General features: G+C 37.0%; 3 protein-coding genes across 4 annotated transcripts; 1 reads left to right on the plus strand and 2 right to left on the minus strand.

Moving 5' to 3' along the window:
- Positions 1-239: 239 nt before the first annotated feature.
- Positions 240-10747, plus strand: LOC105052592 (DNA replication licensing factor MCM7). Its single transcript, XM_029266897.2, has 15 exons — positions 240-450; positions 538-605; positions 695-754; positions 839-1065; positions 1908-2085; positions 2876-2998; positions 4532-4621; positions 5207-5349; positions 6732-6909; positions 7329-7520; positions 8106-8278; positions 8362-8565; positions 8673-8838; positions 8996-9217; positions 10338-10747. The coding sequence occupies exons 1-15, from the start codon at positions 420-422 to the stop codon at positions 10440-10442; spliced, it is 2160 nt and encodes a 719-aa protein (XP_029122730.1). The 5' UTR covers positions 240-419; the 3' UTR covers positions 10443-10747.
- Positions 10748-12662: 1915 nt separating this feature from the next.
- On the minus strand, positions 12663-18684 carry LOC105052594 (DNA-directed RNA polymerases II, IV and V subunit 9A). The gene is made up of 4 exons (XM_010933449.3): positions 18451-18684; positions 18293-18368; positions 14601-14759; positions 12663-13792 (listed from the first exon to the last, which is right to left on the minus strand). The coding sequence occupies exons 1-4, from the start codon at positions 18477-18479 to the stop codon at positions 13712-13714; spliced, it is 345 nt and encodes a 114-aa protein (XP_010931751.1). The 5' UTR covers positions 18480-18684; the 3' UTR covers positions 12663-13711.
- Positions 18685-19858: 1174 nt separating this feature from the next.
- On the minus strand, positions 19859-22198 carry LOC105052595 (uncharacterized). 2 transcript variants are annotated; one of them, XM_010933450.4, is made up of 2 exons: positions 22096-22198; positions 19859-20902 (listed from the first exon to the last, which is right to left on the minus strand). In XM_010933450.4, exon 2 carries the CDS (start codon positions 20853-20855, stop codon positions 20049-20051), a length of 807 nt encoding a protein of 268 aa, XP_010931752.1. In that variant the 5' UTR covers positions 20856-20902; positions 22096-22198; the 3' UTR covers positions 19859-20048. The 2 variants fall into 2 exon arrangements, with proteins under 2 accessions (XP_010931752.1, XP_073101044.1); XM_073244943.1 differs by lacking the exon at positions 22096-22198 and adding an exon at positions 20989-21008.
- Between the last annotated feature and the right edge of the window lie 2890 nt (positions 22199-25088).

Below are 25088 nucleotides of genomic sequence, written 5' to 3' on the forward strand. Positions count from 1 at the left end.
CCGAGGATGATCTTAGATTTCTGATCTTGAGGATAAATATTCCATCATTCAATTGAATGATAATTTAAAAAATAAAAATAATTTAATATTATTATAATTATATAAGGTCACTATAATATAATCAAATATTATAACACCATTGTTTTCACCCATGTCACCCTTCTTCACCTTTGGTGGATCGCGGCATTCCAAACGCCCCTTTACATGTTTAAATTGGCGTTTACACGCATAAAAAACAATCGCAGCGTCCGCTGACCCATCGTCTTCTTCCCGCCAAAGCCAGCTCGTACGCCCACCTCCCGCCCTCCATTTCCCGCCAAAAAACCGAGTCCCCTTTCTCTCCCTTTCTTCGTCTAATCCCATCCCCATCCTCCGCCCGCCTCTCTCTCTCTCTCTCTCTCTATCAACGGTTCTCAGCCATGAAGAATCTAGACTTCAATGCCGACAAAGGTACGCCCTTTTCCGATCTCCACCATGTCTCCTTTCCATGTCGATGTCGATCTTACTCCTCTTCTTCGCTTCCTTTCCGATTTCCAGCCCTCGCCAAGGATTTCCTCACCAACTTCGCCGACGCCTACGGCGAGCCCAAATACCTCAAGCTCCTCGTAAGCTCCCTACTTTCCCCATCTCTGCCACCTCCAACCCCTCCTTTTCTTCTAACCCAAATCCTAACGCGCATTTCTCCCCTTCTCAGCAAGATGTCTCCAATCGCAAGCTCCGTTCCATCCAGATCGAACTGGATGACCTCGTCAATGTAAGTCTCCAACTTTTTTCTTTTGTTTGTTGGATTTGTGTGGGAAACCCTACATTTAATTGTGGCGTTGGTTTTGGGTGGCAGTACAAGGATTTGGATGAGGAGTTCTTGCAGAGGGTCACGGAGAACACGCGGCGCTATATTAGCATCTTTGCGGAGGCTATTGACGAGCTCATGCCGGAGCCGACGGAGGTGTTTCCTGTGGATGAGGATCGTGACATATTGATGACGCAGAGGGTGGATGATGGGGCGGATGGTGCGGATAACTCTGATCCGCTCCAAAAGATGCCTTCAGAGATCAAACGGTTCTTGTAAGTGTAATGGAAAATATAAAAGACTCAATTTTTGTTTTTGATGCGTTGTTTTGATTGTTGTTTCCTAAATGCTTCTCATGATCCGTGTGAAGATCATCCATTATTTACACGAGGGAGGACATGGAAGCCATGCATTCAGAGAGGATGGCTTTGGTCCATTTCTTTGAAGTAAATTTAGACAAAATCTTAGTTTTCCTATCAGAACGTGTCTGGAACAAAATTAAACTGGCTTTATTCAAGTAGATGAACATTTTGTGCAAACTGCTTCTGCGTTGGGAAAAGAAACAAATCAAAATCATGGTGAAAATCAGAAAATCCTGGGTCAGAAATCTGGTAGATGTCGCACCTTAAAGCATTTATGATTCAAAATTCCGTTCTGTAGAATTATCAAGATTAGAAGAGAATTTGGAACAATCTTCTTAGGTGTGCGTTAAGATCATTCTAATCTAACAAAACGTTTTTCAGGTGTATGTCAAGAGATAGTTGAAGGGAGCCACTTAAACCTAATGTAACATTTCTACAATGAAACTGATCTTAGTGGAGATTTATTCTTTTAAAACCCCTTCAAGTAGGTTGTACAGTTCAGACACATGTGATAGATATCTTGGTTATAATTGTGGAATCTTCCTTAAATTTTTCCTTTATTGTTTGACAGCTATAATAATTGTTTATTTCTTGTCGGTTGCCATTATTATTGGTAATTACATAATTATGCCATTGATAATCAACTTTCTTTTGTGTTGAAAAAAAAATTGGTCTCCTTTTTTCCCGATCTGTTCCCTTTATTTCCTTTCTGTTTTGTTTCCTCCATTTTTAACAAGAGACTTTTTGGCTTTTAGTGAGGTCTACATCAAGGCTTTCTCCAAGGGGACCCCACTTACCATAAGACAAGTTAAAGCATCTAACATTGGCCAACTTGTAAAGATTTCTGGCATTATAACACGCTGTTCAGATGTTAAGCCCTTGATGCAAGTTGCTGTTTATACATGTGAAGACTGTGGTTTTGAAATTTATCAGGTATCATAAATTTGTTAAATATACTTTTATACCATGTTACTGCTTGATGTGAGGCTGACTACTTAATGAATAAGTCTGTGATTGTTTCTACTTTTCATTTTTCTCAAATACATGTTGTAGCGACTGATATGCATCTTAGGAATAGCACCTGTGGCACTATGGAGGCACTAAGATTAAAATTTACAGCAACCTAAACATTTTGTCCAATCATTAAGGAAATGCAACAGCAACAAATATTACTATCGAGTTTGTCAAGATGTAGTTTATTATGTTTGTTTGGATTTCCCTGTGGAACTTGATCCGTTTGGTGATCTCAATGTTCGCATTGATCTTGTTAGCATCCCTCTGGATAGTCTATAGCCAATTAATTTGAAATTTTATCTTTCTTCAAGTGTTGCTCAAATACAATCTAGTTTAAACTGTAAGAATGCTCTATGGACATAACAATGTATCAACTCCTTTTTCATTCTGCCCAATGTTTGCCATGCCTGAAACCCATATATTTTGGTCCTATATGCAAAGCCATTATTTGTGTCAATCACATCATTATGTACCAAATGGTTAGTTAAATAAAACCGAGGGCTCATGTTCTTTAATTTCAGTTAAGACTCTGCTGTGTATATTCTAGTCTGAACTTCTAGACTTTTATTGTTCGTTAAAACTGCATGCATTTGGTATAAGATTGGTCAGTGATCTTTATTTCTACTGCTGTAATTGTTTGGCATCAATGTGTAATGTGCCAATCAATATTATATATGCTTAAATTCTTGGTTCATTGCAACAAAATCAGGAAGTGACTGCTCGAGTTTTTATGCCCCTATTTGAGTGCCCTTCAAGCCGCTGCAAAATAAACAAGGCAAAGGGGAACCTCATCCTTCAGCTTAGAGCTTCAAAGTTTTTAAAATTTCAAGAGGTAACTTCAGCATCTTATTTTCATGTCTTTATATTGGAAAGAAAGTCTTTCTTGGATAGAGTAAATAATCTGTTATTGATTAGTAACTGATTTAAGGTATTTTGGGGGCCAGAGGTATGACCTCTATAATTCTATTCCTCTAAAAGCAAATTTGATGTGCAGTATCAGTACAAGGAACACATTTTTTTGGGAAAACACATAGTTACATCAATGATTGGTATTGAGATGCACTGTGTAGGTTCATTTTGGGGTCAGAGGTGGCTATATTGAGGTGCTAGTCTTGTATTCAGAAGAATCAACAATGGAGAGAAGGGTAGTCAATGTAGACTTTGAGAGAGTAGTGAAGATCATAGTGGGACTTAATCATCTTATTCAGACTTTCTCTAAGTATTCTTATTAACCAGAAAGGTTCTGTGATTTGCTTTTCATTTGTTTTCTTTGCATCTATACATACTCCTTGTTTCAGCTCACAGCTTTTATGACATCAAAACATCAAATTGGTAGCAGCACAATCTCATAATATGGGAAGAACTTAGTATATTAAAATGTTAAGCATAAAATTTGGTTGTGAAGAACTGTGGCTTTGAGTTGTCAATTGAATAGTTGAAAGATGATTGTTTTTTTGGAAAATTTGTGTTGGTCTGCCTCCTCTTTTCCCTCTATAATTCTCCCGACCTTTCTTGTCCAGAAGTTTCAATACATGTTTCTCTTCTCTACTTCCGGTTCTATAACTTCATTTTACATAAAATTGGTAGCAGTGCAAACTCATATTGTAGAGGAGCAGCTTGCCATATGAAAATGATGTATGAGTAAAATTTAGTTGTGAAGAGTATGGCCTTGAATTTTCAATAGAGTAGTTGCTTATTGGTTGAAACATGATTGTTTTTTAAACAACTTACATTGTTCTACCTCCTCTTATCTCTTTATCATTCTCCTCCTTATCTTTCTTCTTCAAACTCTTCAATTGCATGTTTCTCTTATCTCTTCCTGCTTTCTAAACCATCAACATTTCTTTCTCCATTTTCATCTCTTGACTCAGATATGAACCCAGAGGTGATAGGTTTGCATCTAATGAGATTCCACAATAGCCTTTATTTTCGTTTTGGAATGCAGATTCTGACACCTTACTGTTGTTTTCCTTATGGTGAGTTTTGATATACTTAAACACATAGTAATTCTGTTTTATCTGTAGGGTTTGGATGGTTTGGCACACATCAGTATTGTTATTGTTAATATGGTTCCTTTCATATGGTGGAAGAAGTAAAATTTCCACAGCTTCATGGCATCTTTTCTGATGTCCCTGGAGGATTTGACTTGGACAAGGATGTCTGTATTACACTAGGAATCACTGCTCCCTTCAAATTTGATTTTATGATGTGGTTGCTCTGGAAAAAAACTATGAGAGATTACAATTTCAAACAATGTTAAACATTTCTCTTGAATTCATTCTCTTTTTTATTCTTGTTCAATGCTTTGTCTTTTATTCTAAGCCATATATTGATTGTTTTTCTGTTAGTTGTGGTTTACATATAGGCGAGGATCCAAGAGTTAGCAGAACATGTTCCAAAGGGCCATATTCCACGGTCTTTAACTGTTCATCTCAGAGGAGAGCTTACTAGAAAGGTTAGTATGTTTTTTTTTTTTTCCTTTTTTTCTTCATTCTATTCTTGGATGGGCAACCAGACAAAGTTGATCCCTAATTGGATGTATAACAAATTGTTGAGAGAAAATCATCTAATATCTCCTCCGTTTGTAGTAATGTGACATCAAATGATGGGTAAATATGCTCTGCCTCCGCTAAAAGCCAGAAGCTGATCATCCCGTGTCCCTTTGCCTTATACCATATATTGATCTTCCTTTTTTGATGCTTCTATTTTTACAAGAGGGACATGCAACCATTCCTTCACTTGGTTGCATCAAGAGATAGGCTACTGGACTGCATTGTTTTCTGTCTTTTGAACATAATCTCATCTCCCTTTCTCTTGTGCAAAAGAGCAGATGTTGGATTGTGAATTGAATTTTTCTAGGGCAGTTAATTCTTAGAAGTCAATCAGAATCAGGTGCAAGAAATATGGATATCACATAATCTCTATCTGAATTAAAAATGGCCTTCAATTGGTGGAGGCACTTTCTGCTACATTGCAGCTTTTTAGCTTTATATATTTTTATCACTAATAAGGCTAGAAGATGTAATCTTTGGTTTATCAGGTTGCCCCAGGTGATGTGGTTGAGTTGTCAGGGATTTTCCTTCCAATTCCTTACACTGGATTCAGAGCAATGCGTGCAGGCTTGGTTGCAGATACATATTTGGAAGCCATGTCCATTATCCATTTCAAGAAAAAATATGAAGAGTAATTCATTTAGTCCACCAGATTTCTTTCTTGATCTCAGTGCTTTGGATTCATGTAATCATAACCATAACAGAACTATATTAAATCCGTTTTTCAATGTTGGTAATTAGACATATTTATATCGAGCTTTTGAAATAACTGATTGAATATATCTGTTCCTTAAAAGTGTTCCATCCAATCAGACAAATGGAAAATTGTTTGAGTTTTTTGTTTAAAAAAATAGAGCAAGCAATATATTGATAGTAGCATGATTTTTTAATAATAATTTTCTAAATCTTAGTTATTTAGATTGTATGAAGTAGCTGGAATTTTACATCAACTAAGATATCCTTGGTTAGAAACTTTATTTCTTCCATTTGTAGTCTTGATGCAGCAAATGAGGCTGCAATTTTGTTAGCCTGGGATATAATGTGAACAATTCTTCAGGTGTTTTATGTTTGTGATTCTCCTTCAATTACTTTTGGTCTATCAATTTGTGCGTCAACAGAAACAAGTGAATTCTTTCATTGTTTATGATATTCTTTGTAGTTTGTAGTTGAGGGAGTACGTGCCTGTCAAATATGGACTATAGCATTTTTTACACTCATTACAAACTTTCTTGCGGCCATGATAACAGATTGTGCATTCTTTTAGAAGGTTGGCCAACTACATTTCCCTGCAACACCTATAGTTGTCACAGCAGTATTCCTTAAAATGTAGTAAAACCCACTCAGAATTACTGGGGGCTTGGTTGTACAAATTTGATTTGCTTATCTAGATATTATGGCCTTTCATTAGGCGTTATCCTTCTTGATTTACTCCATCTAAATTTCATTTTGTACATATTGTACACGGTTCATCAATCATTATTTTCCTAATGTAGCTGTGCAAGTCGTTTACCTGTAATCCAGGACTGAGTACATTGTCCGTGATGATATGAAATTCATCATACTATGTATGGAACTGTAAACATTAAGGAATAAATAAGAAATATATATATCTATATATATATATCTATATCTATGTATGTCTGTGTGTGTGTTTAAGGAATAAATAAGAAATATATATATATATATATGTATGTATGCCTCTGTGTGTGTGTGTGTGTGTGTGTGAATTTTCAGATTCTAATTTGGATTGAGACATCCTTGACGCGTTCGGTGAAAAATCCAAATTTAGAGTTAAACCTGCTTGAAGGATGCAAATTTATTTTTAAATTATGATCCTTCTGCAAATTTATTTTTAAATTATGATCCTTCTCTATGAAAATTTGATGTCAAGTATCAAAGATCATGTGAAGACCTAAACATTCGTCCACCAGGAGTTAGTGAAGCTTCATTTGTGGATCATTAAGGAGTTAATCAATTCACCACTTGCATGTAAAGCTACTGTCTTTGATGCAGATATGAACTTAAAGATGATGAGCAGGAGAAAATTGAGCGTCTTGCTGAGGATGGTGATATATATAATAAGTTGGCGAGGTCAATAGCACCTGAAATATTTGGCCATGAAGATGTTAAAAAAGCTCTTCTACTTCTACTTGTGGGTGCTCCTCATCGAAAACTCTCAGATGGCATGAAGGTAAATTTTAAGTGACATTGCTAACCTATTAGTGTTATTATGATGAAATCATCCAGAATGACTATGGTTTTGGCTTGACACAATATTTTATTATATTATCTAATGCATAATTGCAGAATACCTGTATCTCGCCTTACTCCTTCAGTGTAAATCTTAAATATGTACAAGCATTTGCAATGAAAAATGGTAACATATATTTTCCTTCTTTTCCTTACAATGAAAGAAACATGCTTTCATCTTTTAAACTCATTTCCATAAAGAAGATTCTGAGACATGGTCTGCTGAGATAAAACCAATATAACTTGCCATGTTTTAGAAAATGTTCCTGATATTTGGGAATGAAAAGTTGATTCATTAAGCACTGTCAGTAGCTAACTGGCATTAACCAACCTTACATGAAATCCAATTTGGATGTGCAGATCAGAGGGGACCTGCACATTTGTTTAATGGGAGATCCTGGTGTTGCAAAAAGTCAGCTACTCAAACACATTATTAATGTAGCACCAAGGGGAGTGTATACTACAGGCCGAGGAAGCAGTGGAGTTGGTCTAACAGCAGCAGTTCAGAAAGATCCTGTCACAAATGAGATGGTCCTTGAAGGAGGAGCACTGGTGAGACTGATCTTCTTTCCTTTTTTTTTTTGTATTTATTTTTTACTTTTCCAAGTATATGTGGTACATAAATACATAGAAAATGTGAAAATTCATATGATAATGGAGTACCATCATCTGCTTGATCCTTCTATGGAGCCTTCTTGACATTTCGTTCACCATAACCAACCCCATTTCGGTGAAAAGATGCTTAGATGATGATGATGAGATACCCGCCCGTAAATTTAAACCTTTCTTTGTGCATCTGAGAACTTGATATCTGCAGGTGCTAATTGAGTCTAAACATAAATGGCAGTGCTTAAAGTTCATAGCTTCACAGTATTTTACAACATGCCCAGTCAAAACTCCTGCATTCTTTGGTATGAGCATGTGTGGTATGCTCTTGCAAGTATATCTTGGTAATTGACTTTCCTTGCTTGCATTCTGGGAAATACATGAAACAAAACGAAATCACCTAAAAGTGGGATTTTTTTTCTTTCGAGAATTCCTTAGATTTTCCATTATGTTCCATGTTCTGTGCATGTTATTTTGTAACTTTTACAAATGACTATGGAATATTAGTCACTTGATATTTTAAAATTGCAGGTACTGGCAGATATGGGAATATGTGCAATTGACGAGTTTGACAAGATGGAAGAATCAGATAGAACTGCAATCCATGAAGTGATGGAGCAGCAAACTGTTAGCATAGCAAAAGCTGGCATCACTACCTCCCTCAATGCAAGAACAGCTGTTCTTGCTGCTGCCAATCCTGCCTGGTACAAATTGAATCTGCATTTTCTTTATTTTGTACCGAAGGCCTAGTTATTTAAACAATCTAAGATCTCTTTTTCCTTTTTAGGGGAAGATATGATCTTCGGAGAACTCCAGCTGAAAATATTAATCTTCCTCCTGCCCTCTTATCACGTTTTGATCTCCTATGGCTTATTCTGGATCGTGCAGACATGGATAGTGACCTTGAAATGGCAAGACATGTGGTCCATGTGCATCAAAATCTTGAATCACCTTCATTTGGATTCACACCACTTGAACCATCTGTTCTCAGGTAATTCTTCATAAATTTGTTCTTATCTGCTAACAAACCTTGTCATGCATTTTATTCTTGGTTTAGAAAAATGCTTCGTTGATGAAAATATTTCTTCTCTTACACAGAGCATATATTTCAGCTGCACGAAGAGTAGTTCCTTCTGTCCCCAGGGAACTTGAGGAGTACATTGCCACTGCATATGCCAGCATCCGCCAAGATGAAGCTAAATCAAATGCACCACACTCTTATACAACTGTCAGAACACTTCTTAGCATCTTGCGGATATCTATTGTAAGCCCTATCTTTAATTCTGAGTGCTTTTTCTTTTTGCTGATTAAACAGTGATTCTTAGCTTTAGCTTATAGCTTGGGTTGGATGACTAGGGCTTGAATACCCAACACAGTTGTTCAATCTTTTACCATGACAAGAAAATCATCTGTAATTGCAGGCATTAGCAAGGCTTCGATTTTCAGAAATTGTTGCTCAGAGTGATGTGGATGAAGCATTGCGCTTGATGCAGATGTCAAAGTTTTCGTTATACGCAGATGATCGCCAGAGATCTGGTTTAGATGCCATCTCTGATATTTATTCAATCTTACGAGATGAAGCTGCCAGGACAAACAGCATGGATGTAAGCTATGCTCATGCTCTCAATTGGATCTCTAGAAAGGTTAGCTCATATTGCTTAAGCCTTCACAGATTTATTATCTTATATGTTTTAAAGAATTGATAAATTTTAAGAAACTCTTGGAACCAGTTAGAGCAGCACTTTATAGTAATCTTATCTTCAGTAGCCAACTGTTCTACCATCCTAGTTGAACGATGGTCTGCAATGTTGCTTGATGTATTGTCATGGTGATACTACATTCCTATGTGCTAAATCTGGATTCTATATTTTTTTTCCTCTTTCTGTGCTCTATTTGTGGATGTATGACACTTTTCTCCTATATAAATGCCAAGTTTCTGAAATATAGAAACTAAACCACGGCAAAATCCAGTAATCTGCTATCTACTTCAAGTCATAAAACAAAATTGGCTGTTGCATGATGAGCCATGTGTAGAGGAGACTCCTAAATCATGATTGACGGAAATGACTTTTTCACTGTTGGATTTTTCTAGTATTATTGGATAATGAAGACGAAAATCATTTTTTCCATGACTAAAAAAAAGTTCTTTTTTGTTAAACTGACTTAAAATAAATGCTTATGAGAAATTAACTCTAAAATACTTGATTCTAAAAATAGTTGCATGCTTGTCTTTATTTGTTGTCAACAAGAGGGAAATTATCTGAAAAAACACTACATGGCATACTAGTTAAAAAGGCTTAGTTTTCTAAGGTCTTGATTTCTGGTTTAGTTGAGATGGATGTTGGATCATGGTGATTTCTTTGATCTTGATATTCTTGTGAGCATGTCTTAGTGCCTGCAGACAGGTAATACCTCGGAATGCCAACGTTTTTATTACATGTCTGAACATATTTTCACCTCACAGTTCCCTTTCTCACCTCTGCTTCACCCTTTCATTCATGATATTACATTTTACCTCTATTACCACCGCATGGTACTGTTTTCTACAACACCCTTCATCCTTGATGTGTATATCATAATGCTTGAAGGTAGTTTTTTATGATGTTACATTCATGAACTAACCACCATGTTCTTTTCCATCGTCTACATTGTTTGTGGAAACAGTGATGTTCTCATTTTATTAGCAAGTACCACCCTTTTCAGATATTTGTCTTCTCATTTCTTCTTGTTAATGAGATCGGCCTTTTGAGATTATTTGAGCAGGGTTATAGTGAAGCTCAGTTAAAGGAATGCTTAGAAGAGTATGCTGCCTTGAACGTGTGGCAGATCCATCCCAACACCTTTGACATCCATTTTATTGATGTATGATTTTTGGTACACCTTGTACAACACGGCATCTGCCTCATATATCAAGAGTCACAGGACGGAAGTCCAGAAATTTTAATCCAGGGAACCTGTTTGGATTTCCAATCTTCTGGCCCTTCAGTCAGTTTGGAGATATCACGGAAGCCAAACATGTTTGAAACTAATTTCCTGGGAGCTGTACTGGGCCCATTTCAGCTGATGCTGGAATCATTCAATTATGTTGTTAACCTTTTGACTGATGCAGCATTAGATTTATTCATAAGTGACGGTGGTTTTTGATATTTATGATTTTTGACCTGGTGCTGATATGATGAGGATGGTAATTTGTCAAATTTGGTTATGGTTTTTTTGTAAGAGAATAACATTGGCAAGATAAATGCTTTTACCAGTAGAAATCATGTTTCTGTTTTTGAGCCAATGCGCATGTTTACAAACATTCCTTTCCATCTCCATCAAGATTTCATATCAGGATGGATTCATATCAAGATTTTAGGATCTGATCTCAGCTGTAACTGTAGTATATTGATAATTTATAGCCCCTAATTGAGATCACAAGGGAGAGGGTTCTCATATCATCTTGGCCTCTTAAACAAGAGTTTGAAGCTAAAACCGGTCAAGCTTAAGATAATAATTTAGCAAACAAAAGGATACTTGTTTCATTTTGGTGTTGTTGTTTGATCGTTAGATTAACAGAAAACGGTAATAGAACTTGTGTAAAAGTGGTAGCAAGTGCTGCTTATAGTTTGATCATACAAGTTACAAATGAAAGTGTAGTGGTTATTTGTACAGAGAAGTTTCAAACAGAATCATTTGTTCAGAGAAGTAAATATCAGTCAAAATAGCAACTACCATAAAATAAATTATCTTTATGATTTCCATTAAATTGAGCAAAACTCCTGTGAGAGGATGGTTGATAATTTTCCAAAGAGAGGTGAAATTGCTTCCAAACCCTCCAAAAACACTTGGGTGCATGCAAATGCAAAGGGGGAAAAGCACAAGCCTCTTCCTGATCTGGAATCAGATGACACACTTCAGCAACCTACCCTGCGACCTTGAGATACCTGCTTGCACCTACTTACAATCGCAATAGATTCGGAAACAAATTTTACATCACAGCTTTCTCAAGTCAGCATCCTGTGTTATAATTCCATTCAAAGGTCTAATGGTTTCAGCTAGTAGAGAAACACTGGGCTGAATTGCTATTTTATGGTGTCTTTGGGTTGGTCGACACTAATTTCTGCATTTACTTCTTCTCCTTGCATGCTCATCTGAGTGAAGTTCCTCTTAGAACTCTCTATCTCCATGGCCTTCTCCCCCTCCCCTTTGTCTTTAGTTTCTCTCCTTCTCTGCCTGGACATCACTGGCTGAAGGTGGTGGAGGAGGCGGTGGTGCTGGTGGCAGTTCACGGCCGCTCAGCCAGCCGTAAACTCTCTCAACAGTTTCACCGATCTCCTTCCTCAAACCACTGTAGCAGAAAAACAGCTCCCATACTGCTTTCAGGCCTCCTGAAGCACTGGAGTTTATACCAAGCAATGGCTGCTATGGCTATGGTCACGTCTTTTGAGTCTGAAGTGAAACAGAATCATAGTCCAAGAGAAGGGAATTAAAAGGAGTAGAAGTGATGACATTGAAGACCTATGAGATCTTGGTAAGAGCAGCGAACGCATCAGATTCGCCTGCACTTCCGGTGTCTTGGAATGCCAATAAAAGGTGACATGAAGTATGGTGGGGTTCATGAATGGAATGGGATATCATGAGATGCTCATGCACTTCATGTGGAAAGCCCATCTTTTCAACGCCCTGTGACTGGTCCATACCGTCCGGTTTCAGGCCCCTCTGCTTCTATGGGCAAGTGAGATAAGTGGAGCAATGTTACTAAGATTCATGCAGTGAGCTTCTAGCAGGTTTGAACAGATAATTAAAACATTGTTTTCCAGAAAGGACAACTATTCATATGTTCGTGTGTGTGTGCGTGTGTGTACATATACACTTCTGATTTTAGTAGTAAAGATTCATCGTGCAAAGGTTCGGTAACAGAGCTTCTATCGCGCAGAGAACAGAGCAACTGGGATTATTATTTCTTAATCTTTGATCCAGGGATAAAATAATCAAATTTTGCTTGGGTTTCAGCTGAAACTTAGAGATACTGTAACATTCTTTGCTTGCTCGTGAATTCTTTCTGCAGAGATGTAATATTTTAGACTGTTCTTGCCGCGGGAATGGTTTGTCGGTGCAACATCACCCCGATTACAGCAAATGTAATTGAACGCCAACTTAAACATGACTCATCTGGTACACTCTCACTGGTGCTAACATTCAGTTTCGAATTTCCTTCGTCTCAGCTTCTTTTATTTAGTGAAAGCAGCTGTCTTACAAAATTTACCCATAATTGAGCTGCATTTAAAAAAAAAAAAAAAAATCTACCCACCATCCAATGCCATAATACTCAAACGAGGGGAATTTAAGGATCACATGTTATTAGGATGGTATCTTCAACTTTGGCCAGCCCTCGAGGAGTAGAAACATTATTCCACATGTGGTCATGAAACCGTCATCAAAGTTTTATCTGATGCTGCTCTTGGAGAAGATCATATCCAAAAGAGGTTGTCTTATAGCTTTCACCCAATTTGTTCTATCATACTCTTATGGGTTGTAAAATATTTATCCACTAAAAATCATTAACGGTGCTACTGCAACTTGCATGGAATGATGAAATTTGCCAATGTATATGATTCAGATCATAGAAAATAAACTGAACCTGAATGTCCAGACCTGGGCATAGAACCATGAAGAATTGGTCATTAGCACATGCATTCTGATAATTAGTACTTTAAACTGCCATGACTTGAGAACTAACTTGTCTTCTAGGATTGACATGAAAATCTGTTCTAGTTTCACAAGAAGCTTGACTCTTGTCCAAACTAATCAATCAACTAAAGCAGCAGAGGATTCTGAATCCTGCTTGTGAGGCAAGCATCGTTAGTTCTTATTAATTGATCGCTCTTTCCTTTCATAACCAGACAATCCAACTAGTTGAAGAGGTAAGGTGAAGGGGAAACAAGGGTGACCTCAAATATTATCATGCATCTGCAACGTTAGAAATAATGTGTTTCAGCAGCAGTAAGAGAAAAGTGAAAATTTTATATGACACAATTAAATTGATTGTATGTGCAGATTCAAGTTAGGTAGTTTTAGAACACCACAATGTATCTTTATTTTCAGTTGGTTTAACTTGGTAGCAATAACTTGTAGTTTGTGTGAAGATTGTTTCATCAATCTCTCCATCTATGGCCACAACTTGGGTTGCAGCAGACAAAGAACAGTGTCATGCCTTCCTCCCCCCGCGTGGTAGCCTGTAAATTTTCCAAAACAGTAGACTAAAATCATCTAAAATGGAACAACATTTAGAATAAAGAAAATTCATCACAAATTACCAAACAATATGCCAGTAATCTGCCTTGACGCATTACTTGTTTACATGTTTTAGCATCAATATTACAAAAATAATGGACTACAAATTACAATAAGATATCCATAGAGATTTCGATTAAATGTCAAAGCTCCCATCATAAACCATCTAAAGTCTTAAATAGGATGGCCCTTAGTGGTGGGGTAGCTTGAAAAGTGCAGTTTATCATGACACTACTCAGAAGAGGCTCTATTAACTTGCAGTCCTATGGGTATTTATGAATCTAATGAGAGTTCATTCTGCTGTTTTTTAACATAGCTAATCATTTTGAAGAGGACTGGCAATTTCATTTTTTAAGCTAATTGGGAAAATTCTCCATAGAGACTTACCATCATCTTTAATATAGCAGCAGATCTGGCCTCCCCCAAGGGATGCAAAATCACTGACCACCCAAAGTGGCGAATAGTCTAGCAGATATCTTGCCCAGATTATTTTTGGAAATGTGTTGACAACATTTCTTTTTTTTCCTTTTCAGATATATCTTGGAAACCCTATTAACTCTTTCTAGAAACATATATCAGGATAGACATTAATCATTTTTCCGAATTTTTTTTCCTTAAATCCATCATCCGGGGAAGCCACAACTTGCTCATGTTCTAGCAAAAATCACTTTGGGTAATGGAATTGGCACAAACACACATCAACTAGATAAGAATTAAAATAAAATAGTAAGAAGAGAATCAAGAGATGACCTGGAAGAAAACCGCTTCTTGATGATTGCAGAGAGCACACCTAACTGACTTTGTACGGGCAAGAGATGGATCAGCTGTTACATCCTGTAGGACTTGTGCGAACTCACCAACAGAATGATGTATCACATTTCTATATACACGGTTGCTATCAGCAACCTCCTAAATTCAAGCAGGATTTCAATGTTGAGTAGAGATACAAAGATGTGGAAAAAGAAGAAAACAGCAATGCTTATATGTTGATAAGAGAAAATAAAGCTGCTTATCATCATCTGAATGAAGTTCAATGATTATTTCATAGTTCCACATAAATTAAATTTTCTTTAACATCAGGTCTGTCTCTCACAGAAGGTCAACTGGGAAAAAGTAACGCATGGTATATGAAAGAAAAACAGAACATTATCCAAAGAAAGTTACATTGACATCAAAGCATTTATCAATGTATTTATCCATGAAAAACAGTTATCCAATGAAATCTTGGTAAGGATCGGTCTAGCTACAACTCGAGGATCGACAAATCATACAGCAATGGTTCCTATAATACAATTCATTCAGACAAGGATATGAAATACAGCATAGATTGAAGAGAATCATGATTTCCTGAATCCTACCAAGGCTCACTTGTTTGAAAGTTCCAAGTCCAGCTCGTATTTACCCAGGGCCTTAAAAATGAGAGGAAGGGCCTTGGCGCAAGGGCAAGGTTTCTCTATTGTAACCTGGGTATCACAGTTTTGAAACATGAAAACAGCGTCCTCTATATGCAAGGGTAAAGCTCCATACATCAGACCCTCCCCAGACCCCACAATAGGAACATCATGCACTAGGCCCCTGAGCCTTGGAAAATATTCCTAATTAGCTGAGATGCAACCATGATCAAAACTCTGGATGCATCAAATAGATCTCCCATGTTCGTCTCCTTGGTGTAATAAATTTCATTAATAAAGTATAGAACTTCTTGACATCACTTGAGTCCAGGTTTTAGGTATCAGATAAAACATCTTGAGAATATGACATACCAAAGTTGGATGCTAAAATGATGATGCGTGCTCAACTTCTATGGCCTACTAAGAGTTGTGGGATAAAGAGTCATGAGAAGAAATCAAAAATCATCATTATTATAAATGATCAATTGGGAGGTGAAGTTTCCGGAATAATTTAAAGTCATATTTGGAGTGTAAAGTGATACAGATTACAGTAGGAGAAAAACTTTAGGGTCCAATAGAGAGATCGGAACAGTACACTAACAATATAGCTCTAAGTCCTGAAATTGATCTGAATTTTGGTTTCAAACTTTAACCTATGTAGATGGGATTTTTATAGAAGTTTGCGGTCAATGTCCAAAATGGAGAGGTGTTCAGGCTGTAGATGCAGCAAGGCATATGCCTCAAGGGATAGGTTAAAAGCCTTATTGGTTTCCTAACTTGCTTAGAAATGTCAGAAAAAATAATAGAAACATGGGTGAACTAAAAAAATTTCCAATCTTATGTTCGGGCTTGACTATGGAAGCGGGTGGCCAAATATATAGTTGTGTAGACCATGGTCTACCGTACCACCCCATACCACCTGATATGAGATATACCATACTGATACCAGTATTGCATTAGTACGGTATCTCGTACCATACTGACACTCGGTATACTGTCTCATACTGTACCGAACAGCATACCGACATTATAATAGAATGGTAACTATGCAGAGTTTGGTACCGAGACAACAAACCTTGCATATAAACATTAATCTATTGTAGATCATAGATTAATGCATCTTGTCATATGTGTCAAGAGGACCAGGATCCAATGGTGGGCATCCCTCTCCCACGGGCTTGCTCTTGGAGGTCCAAGGTTTTGAACCTGGTGGTGGCACACAATTACTGTATTTCTCAAAAAAAGAAACAAAAAAAAGTCATACATAGGATTGGAACTTGAGTCAACACACAACATCATGCAAAAGTACAAAAATCGATACATCTCTTCCCTTTATGGATGTAGAATTAATTAATGCCAAAATTGTATGCTACCTACGTATGGCTTAATTTGAAAGTACAATGGGTGATTGTCAAATGAGCCTTTGATATTATAAAGCCTTACCAATAAGCCTCAAAGCATTTCTGTACTTGCCATTTGAGAATCAGCCAAAGCCTCTCAAACCTAGTTGAAACTTTAAATATTACATTAACGTAGGATATCACAAAGGCCGCATAGTGGATTAATTTTAGCCTTAGGAACACAGGACCGAGGGAAAGAACCTTTTCTGAAGAAAATAAGGAAGTACACAAAAAGGAAATGGAAAGACTTCCAAAAAGGATCATCACCTCTTCACTTCAGATGCTCTCTAATGAAAAAAAGAAATTAAAAAAGAAGAAATAACTTAGAATATTCAGATTCTCATAAATAACTCAGAATATTCAAATTCTCATTAAGTTCTAGAAGGAGAGATGCCTAAATTGCTGTACAAGTCAATCAAACTTTTAGTATCTCCTTGGGCAGACAATATTCCCAATCAAAATAGAAACTGAAAACGTATCCTACGTAAGAACAACTAGAAGTTATGCAATGACTAAATCAACATGCAATTCTGGAGCCCAAACTCAACGAGAAAGTCTAGAGTCCATACTCAACTTGCAAGTCTAAAGGCCACTCTATCAAGGAATTAGAGAAGAAATTTCAGTCTACATATTCATAAGCATTTTATTAATTAAACTGGTCTGAGCAATTTAATGATCATTCCCTTATCTCCATCTGACACTTCCATATGCTACAACAAGCTCAAGGTTGCTTTCCTTGAGGGATACTTCAATCACCTCTCTCAAGCAAATAAAATCAGAGTCTTTTGGACTCCAAGAATTCCTTAACAAACCTTCCATCCTGTTGGAATCTAGATAGAATGAACAAGGCTTCATTCAAACATTAGTACTTTGTTCATGAAAAAAAGCATTACCACTCTACACCTCAAAATCAGTACTGAAGGATCTCTAAAAATCATTTGATCTAAAAAAAGAAACAACAACGAAAATCTTCCAATTGTATCAGATCTCACCAATTGGCAAATGATGTCTCTAACATAATGGAAATGTAACTGGACTATCATGCCTGAGTTATTCATGTGGAGGGTCATTCCACATTCAATCTTCTTTTTCTGATAGATGCGTATACTCTTTCAATTAAGCCTGTAGTATTTTATCCTGTATTATTAACATACAATCTAGGTCTTCGATGACTTAAAATTTGTCAATACAAGGATATGAATAATCACCTTTCAGTCATAATCTATAAAGAGCATGACCATTTATATTTGATATGTATTAATGCATTTGCAAAGCACAATGTAGTATAGCACAAGTAGTGAAACAATTTTCTTGGGTTGCTGAAGCCTCTACGAAAACAGTCAGCAAGGTAGAGAACAACCCCAGTGAAAAACATTATTGACAGGCCACCAGCAGGTCCTAGCAAGACTTGAGTGCTTACTGAACATTTTCAGCAATTGACAAAGAAAATCTCATAAACACTACTAAATTATGCAGAGTTCAAAGGATGAGAAAGGATGAACAACATCCAAGTTCAATATTAAGTCAACACCATATATTTTAACACACAAGATCTACCTCTATGGCTCTATCCATTATCTATAAAAGCAAGACCACTACATATAAACTAGGAGCAAGAAATGGCTAAAATGGGTAGGGGAAGAAGGGAGACCTGATGATCACAGTTGCGGCAGCAATAAAGAAGGATCTTCTGCTCCCTGTTTTCCTTTGGGTACAGCATGTTATTGCTGTCCAATCAGAGGGGGAATGAATCTGTGGAATTTATGAGAAAGGTTTTACACTGTCTGCATTTAGCATAAAGATGCTTACCACTCACGGCAAAACTTCATGGTACTCATGGCTGATGTTGTGGCCTTCTTCTCTAGCTGCCAACAGTACTGATAACCGATGAACAATGAAAATTTCTTCCACTGCTGGTCTTTAGTGAAGCATTTGGGATGTGGTCTGGCTCCCTTATACTACACAAAACTGAGATGCACCGGTGAAGAAGATAAACGAATAACACTCATTCTCGCCATTCTGGCACTTTGCGGTAAAATAGGGCAACCAATATCCATGGTTGGTAATAATATAATATGAAGAATCTTCGTGTAGGGTGATAATCTTGGAGGGTGTGGGGAATAATTTAGTGCTAGAAGTATGGAACTTTCTGGAGAATCTTGGTGCAGAATTTATGCCACTTGGGGGACAAGTTATTCCTAAAAATTGATCCCTTGAGTTGAGGTTCTACACTTATCTAGTTTGGACAAGCTTTTTTTTTTTTTTTTTCCAAAAAAAAAGTGACCAAAATTAAAATGTTCAACACCGTTCTGTTAAAAACCAAACGACCAAAAATGAGGATAGCTTATTATCTAAGGAAAGCTATTTCACATCTAATCCACCAGAATCCATGCAAAAGAGTGTTATTGCAAGAATAACAGTTCAGTCTACATCTAAAAAATGAGGATTGCTTATGTCTGCCAACAGTCTCCATACTGGTGGATGTTTTTTATGTTAAGATACTTGATGAGAAGAGATCTGCAGGTCTAATTAGTGCATCATCATCCCTCCAGCTTCTGTGGATTCGTTTGAGCCAAAGAATCTTTTTCACAGATATATCACCATTAACTAGAAAAATACTTGTTCCTATTAGGCCATGCTGAACTAGCATATTATGCCATCTTTTTTTTTTTTTTAAAAAAAAAAAGGGCCACAAGTGCTACAGGCTTTTCATTTGTGAACAATAAGTAGAAAGGAGCCTTTGAGGGGCATTGAGCAGACTTGGCTCTCATTTTTCATTCTACCAGTGGTAGAAAACAAGTATTTAGTGCTTTCCTCCATCCTTAGTCATCTTTTAATAAAATGCTCAAGAGCTACAAAAGTAGACCTTTGTAGAACACAAGTACTAAAAAGCAAAATAAATGACACCTAAGAGTGCACAGCATAAAAATTGCGGCAGCACTATCACAAATTTTAACTACTCGAGATTTTGACAAGCATATTTCACAGGACATAAAAAAATGACAAATATTATAGATGGACTATCTGATAAATAGATGCAGCGCCAAAATAATAAATTCAATCCAAAATAAAATCATATTTTACATAATGTAATTTCATATGCACTGTTCTAAATAGCACCAGTCTATCACCGCATAGATAACAAGCTTGAGACTCATATTTTTAAGGAGCAGCACCAACAATTACCAAACCAAACTGAAAAGTAGGTAGAGAAAGATTAACAACATTAAAAAAAACCTCACATTGCAAGCATCCATAATTGTCAGAACATACATGAATTTGGACCCAGAAACTAGCTCACCAAAAAACCTAAAGGTCCAAATTAGTCAGAACACAATGACACATACTAGTTTTGAAATATTATGGATAGGAATTAGCAAAAAGACACCGTTTCCCTCTGAAACAGCCTAATGCCTATGGCTGTGCTTTCTATTCTTCTGCCTGCTGTACTTGTCATCTGAATCACTATCAGAAGCTGACTCAGATTCAGAAGAACCAGAGGATGATGTGTATCTCTTATGCCTTCTCTTCTTCTGCTTCCTTCTCCTCCTCCTCTTCCGGCGCTCCTCTGAATCTGATGAACTGTAGCTTGAGCTACTCTCAGCAGAAGAGTAGTCGGACTCAGTCACTGAAGACTCACTATCTGTCTCAAAAACAGAAGCCTCACTGCTGTCGTTCTCCGTATCACTACCTGATCGGTGTTTCCTCTTGCTCTTTGTCCTGCTTCTTTCGCCCTTCGCTTTCTTCTGACTCCTTTCATCTTGTGGCTCCTTCCCCATATCAGGGTTGTCTAATTCATAGGAGACTGAGAGCTTCATCTTCAACTTTGGGTTCTTGAGCTGCTGTGTCCTTGAGGGGCGCGACATGTAGACCCGTTCATTCCTGCACTCATATGTCCAATGGTCAGCCTGGAAACACTTCTGACATTGAGCAGATGCACCACCAGCAGAGGAAACTGATGCCTTTAGATCCTTCCTCTCTCCCAATTTCACAGCTTTCTCTGTACTCATAAGATACATCTGCCGCTTTGCTTCTTTCCTTTCCTGCCATCGGCTTGGCCCTTCTTCCTTTTGTCCGTAAGCATTTACATTTCGTGCAGCTGCTGCAGCTGCCCGCTCAGCTTGAGCACGGCTAAGACCCTTTGCAGCTGATAGCGCCGCTGCCTTGATTCGCTCAGCTGCAGCTTGTGCTTTCTCTTCCTTCTTGCTAGACATACTTGCCTAGCTAGTCTTAACAGCCAGAAACCAAGACCAGAAGAGTCCTGGAAGACAAAAAATCATGAATTAGGGTCATTATTACCCTATGAGTTTTTAAAGCATCTAGCACCTGCAAAGACTTGAGATCAACCATAATTTTTAGCCCCTTCACATAAACACCTACGGGTGAATAACAAGGACAGAAAGAAGGTGAATATTCAATTCCATTGAAGACCTACATAAAAAATAAACATAAAAAATAAAAAATAAACTTCTTTAATTGAAATAAAACTTACAACATTTTAGTTCATGCCCTACAAATGAACATAATTCCAATAAATCCCATATCCTTGAATGCATTGCAAAAATTAATGCAAAAGGAAGTAAATTATAAGAAGAAAATCAAAAGACTAATCCAATAAACTCAGTGAAGATAACCCATAGTAAAGTTCAAACATTATACCATGGGACCTGGTGCAAGCAAAATCAAATCACAACCGGTATTTTTTTTTTTCATTCAGTACAGAAAAATTAATTCCAACTTCTTCTAAGGAACAAACAATTCTTTCTTAACTGTTTAGTGAAAAACTAAGGAGATTACCAGAATAAAGCTCGATAAAACACTCAAAACTCAAATCTTTCAGCTACAATTTGAGTTGTAACCTCCAAAAACTTTGCAAGTAAACGTTCATCCAAAGAAATCCACACTCTTCAACTTCAAAAAAAGAACTTCATTTCGAGAAATTAACCTAATAAGGCTCCGACCAAAGAACAACAAAAATAACAACAGCACTTTCTAAAGAAGATAAGTCCTTCCACCAACAAGAAGAGATATCCTAAATTCCTAAATCAATACCTTTCAACAAAAGATGAGACCTAAAAGGTGAACCGATTAATAATCAGAAAAAAGGACCCACAACAATGCCTAAAAAATCTCCTAAAACCTTAATTTTTAACCCCCAAACTTTTCCAAAAAGCAAGGATCCCGTAATCAAACGATTCCCCGATTACCCATACAATTCACAAACAACAAGAAGGGCACAATCTGGATTTCGAGGAAGCAACGATAACGTTTAATGAAGCTAATTCCAATCTTTCTTAAGAAAAATGTACCTTCTTTCAAACCTCAAACCCAAACCTCAAACCCTAAATCTGTCCTCTCTTCTCACCAAGATCCGAGATGGCGGATTAATCAAAGAAAAATTCAAGCAATACCACCAATAAAACAAGCACCACAGATCGACATGGGGATGATTACCTGCAAGATGGGAAGATCGCCACAAACCCTAAACTGTTTTCTTTTTTTTTTTTTTTTAATGATCGCAAGGGAGAGAGCACCAAATCGCGCTGGTCTTTTTCTATTATTATAAATTATAACGCGAAAGTAGTCCAGGCATTGACCAGGCCGGTCCGACCCATCAACAAATCCGGCCCTCGAACCGGCCCGACCCGACCCGACCCAAATGGCAAGACCACGTCACGTGATGCTAAAAGGTGGACGTGTACTCAATCAAAATAAATATTTGGGCGGGGATGGTTGTTATCGTTTCCGGTTTTATTATCCACCAACCTAACCATTAATAGGTCGGATTTGAGTTTATTTAATATTTATAAACCAATAGCTCATAATGGATTGGACTGTCCCATAAACATAGTCTTATCTCCATAAAATGGTGGCAAATTTGTAATGTTGCAATGGAATATAACATGTTAAGAATTGGTATAGACAATTAGAAATAATGGATGGTAGAGAAGAAGAAAAACTATACTAAGAGAGAGAGAGAGAGAGAGAGAGAGAGAGAGAGTGGAACATATATTTGGCTCTAATTTTTTCTTGTTTAATGTATATAAATGACAAAGAAGTCGTAATTAGATCAAAGATTGAGTATTGGTTCATAGAAAATAAATAGTTCAATTATGGATTCATTAATTTTGATTTGATTATAAACAAGTTGACATAGATTGAGGGGTTTTCAATCCAACTTGAACATAATTTAGAATGATCCATTGTGCTTTCATCTCTATCTAGGACTGGCAAAATATGATCCGACCCGCTAACTCAATCCGTATTCGATCCACCATAAACAGGTTTGGGTTTAAACTAAACGAGTTTGGGTTTAGACTAAACGAGTTTGGGTCATAAACGGATCAACTCGTTTAACCCGTTTAATAAATAGGTCGGATTTAGGTTTTAAATATCGGATCCATTTAACCCATTTAATATTCAGATTGGGTTGAGTCAGATAATCTATTTAACCTGTTTCTGATTTATTTAATCCGACCTGTTTAACCAATTTAAGACCTATTTAACCTGTTTAAAATCTGTTTAACCTATTTCTGACCCATTTAACCCAATCCGTTTAATTTGTTTAATCCATTTAACATGTTTAATTCGTTTAACCTAGTTTGACCTATTTAATAAATGGGTTAAACGGATCAGATTGGATTATCTGTTTAATAAACAGGTCGGGTTCAAATTTAAATTTTTGACCCGTTTAATAAACAGATCGGATTTGGATTGACGATTTTCTGATCCGACCCATTTATGACCCGATCCGATCCGATTGCTACCCCTACCTCTATCTTTTTTTCATCTTCACCCTAATTGAGGGTCTAGGTATCTCACAAGCATGTATATATATACATATTTTCTCTTTTAATATTTATTATCAAATATAAATGAGGTACACCAGATACCAGTAAGAAGCAATCATGAAATGTTTTAGGGCATTGAAACATGATGCAAGAATAATATATGGATAAACATGAAAACAATTTTTTAAGAATTAATACAGGTAGTTTAGCCAAATACCGAGTAAGGGTGGGATCAAATCCAAGTCCCTTGCATCAAGAGACTGGATGAAATGAGTTAGTTGAGAAAAAAATAAAAGATATGGCAAGTGCTGTGCAAGATTAGTGCCAACAAATGGATTGGTCAAATCTAAAGGTAGGATGACTCAAACTCGATCTGAATTGCCTGTCTCCGAGAGTCCATTTGCATCCTAACTTGCACCCAATCTACACACTTTTATTTCTTTTACAATGTAATGTCTGCATTAGATATCTTCTGCTCGCATGGAGTCATGGCGCCTACTTTTATCTAACATTCACTCAAATACCTTTCAATTCTCCTCGGCATGCTATCTTTGTTTAAAAATGTTAATCGAAGAACTCTCATAGATCCCATGTACATGGTACATATCCATCCTCATTGCTTTATGTTTATATGTAATCTCATGCTTCTAGTCTCCAAAAGATTGCAGCATTCTCTCAAAGCTCATTCGCATTGCGCTGTTGGCATAATTTATCAATTCAGAACTGCTCCTATTTAATGTCTTGCCACAATCATCCACTAAACTTATATCCCCTATCACATGAAGATCACAGTCATACACCAAAGTCCTTCATGAGAGCACCCATTCCAGAATTTGGTGCGCCACATGCATGCCCCAAAACACATGCATCCTAATAACATATCACAAGCATGCATCCACTAAACTTCTCTCTCCAATCATATGAAGATTATGACCACCCACCATTACCTCTTTGATGATGGACTTCACAAGTGGAGCCAACTTTGATCGATGGTGCCTCGTGCTTTATAAATGCCATCCGTAGCCACCTAAGATGAATATGTTTGGTGATGCTCCTCATTTTCTGAAGGATGGGGGATGCAGACAAAGAAAGGGAAATTTCATGCAAGCTAGTATTTTTTTTGGTTAAGTCAAATAAATCAAAAAATACTAATATAAATACATCCGTTGAATTAGAAAATAAAATATTCAAAAATTGAAGAGGAAGATATGTAGAGAAATCCTAGAGAGTAGTCCCGATACGAAAAGTCATATAAATTACTATCCAATCTACAGTATTATTAGCTTCCCTATAAATATACGAGACCTTAACAAAGAGCACGCCATCATCTGCCAATAGCCATGGAAGAGTGGTTGGAGCCTGGCATTATGAGAAAATAGATCTAAAAGTCATCTAAAAACCATCAAAAAATTTCTCTCTAAACGGATATGAAAAGCACTCAACCTTTGCTAGTATAGATCAGTTCTTTCCAAACAGCACATGACTCCACCACAGGAATAGAAGTATCGAATACCTTAACACCTCCTCCATTTGCACCCCTCATGTGAGCTAGTATCTAAGGTAAACTTCAAAGAAAAAGTAATGGGTGGCAGAAGACCATTGGACAATGAAAGGGAAAATATACTTGGATACGAAGTCCCCTGCTTTCATGCGAAA

This window comes from Elaeis guineensis, chromosome 10, assembly GCF_000442705.2.
Source record: "Elaeis guineensis isolate ETL-2024a chromosome 10, EG11, whole genome shotgun sequence".
In the NCBI taxonomy this organism is placed as follows: Eukaryota; Viridiplantae; Streptophyta; class Magnoliopsida; order Arecales; family Arecaceae; genus Elaeis; species Elaeis guineensis.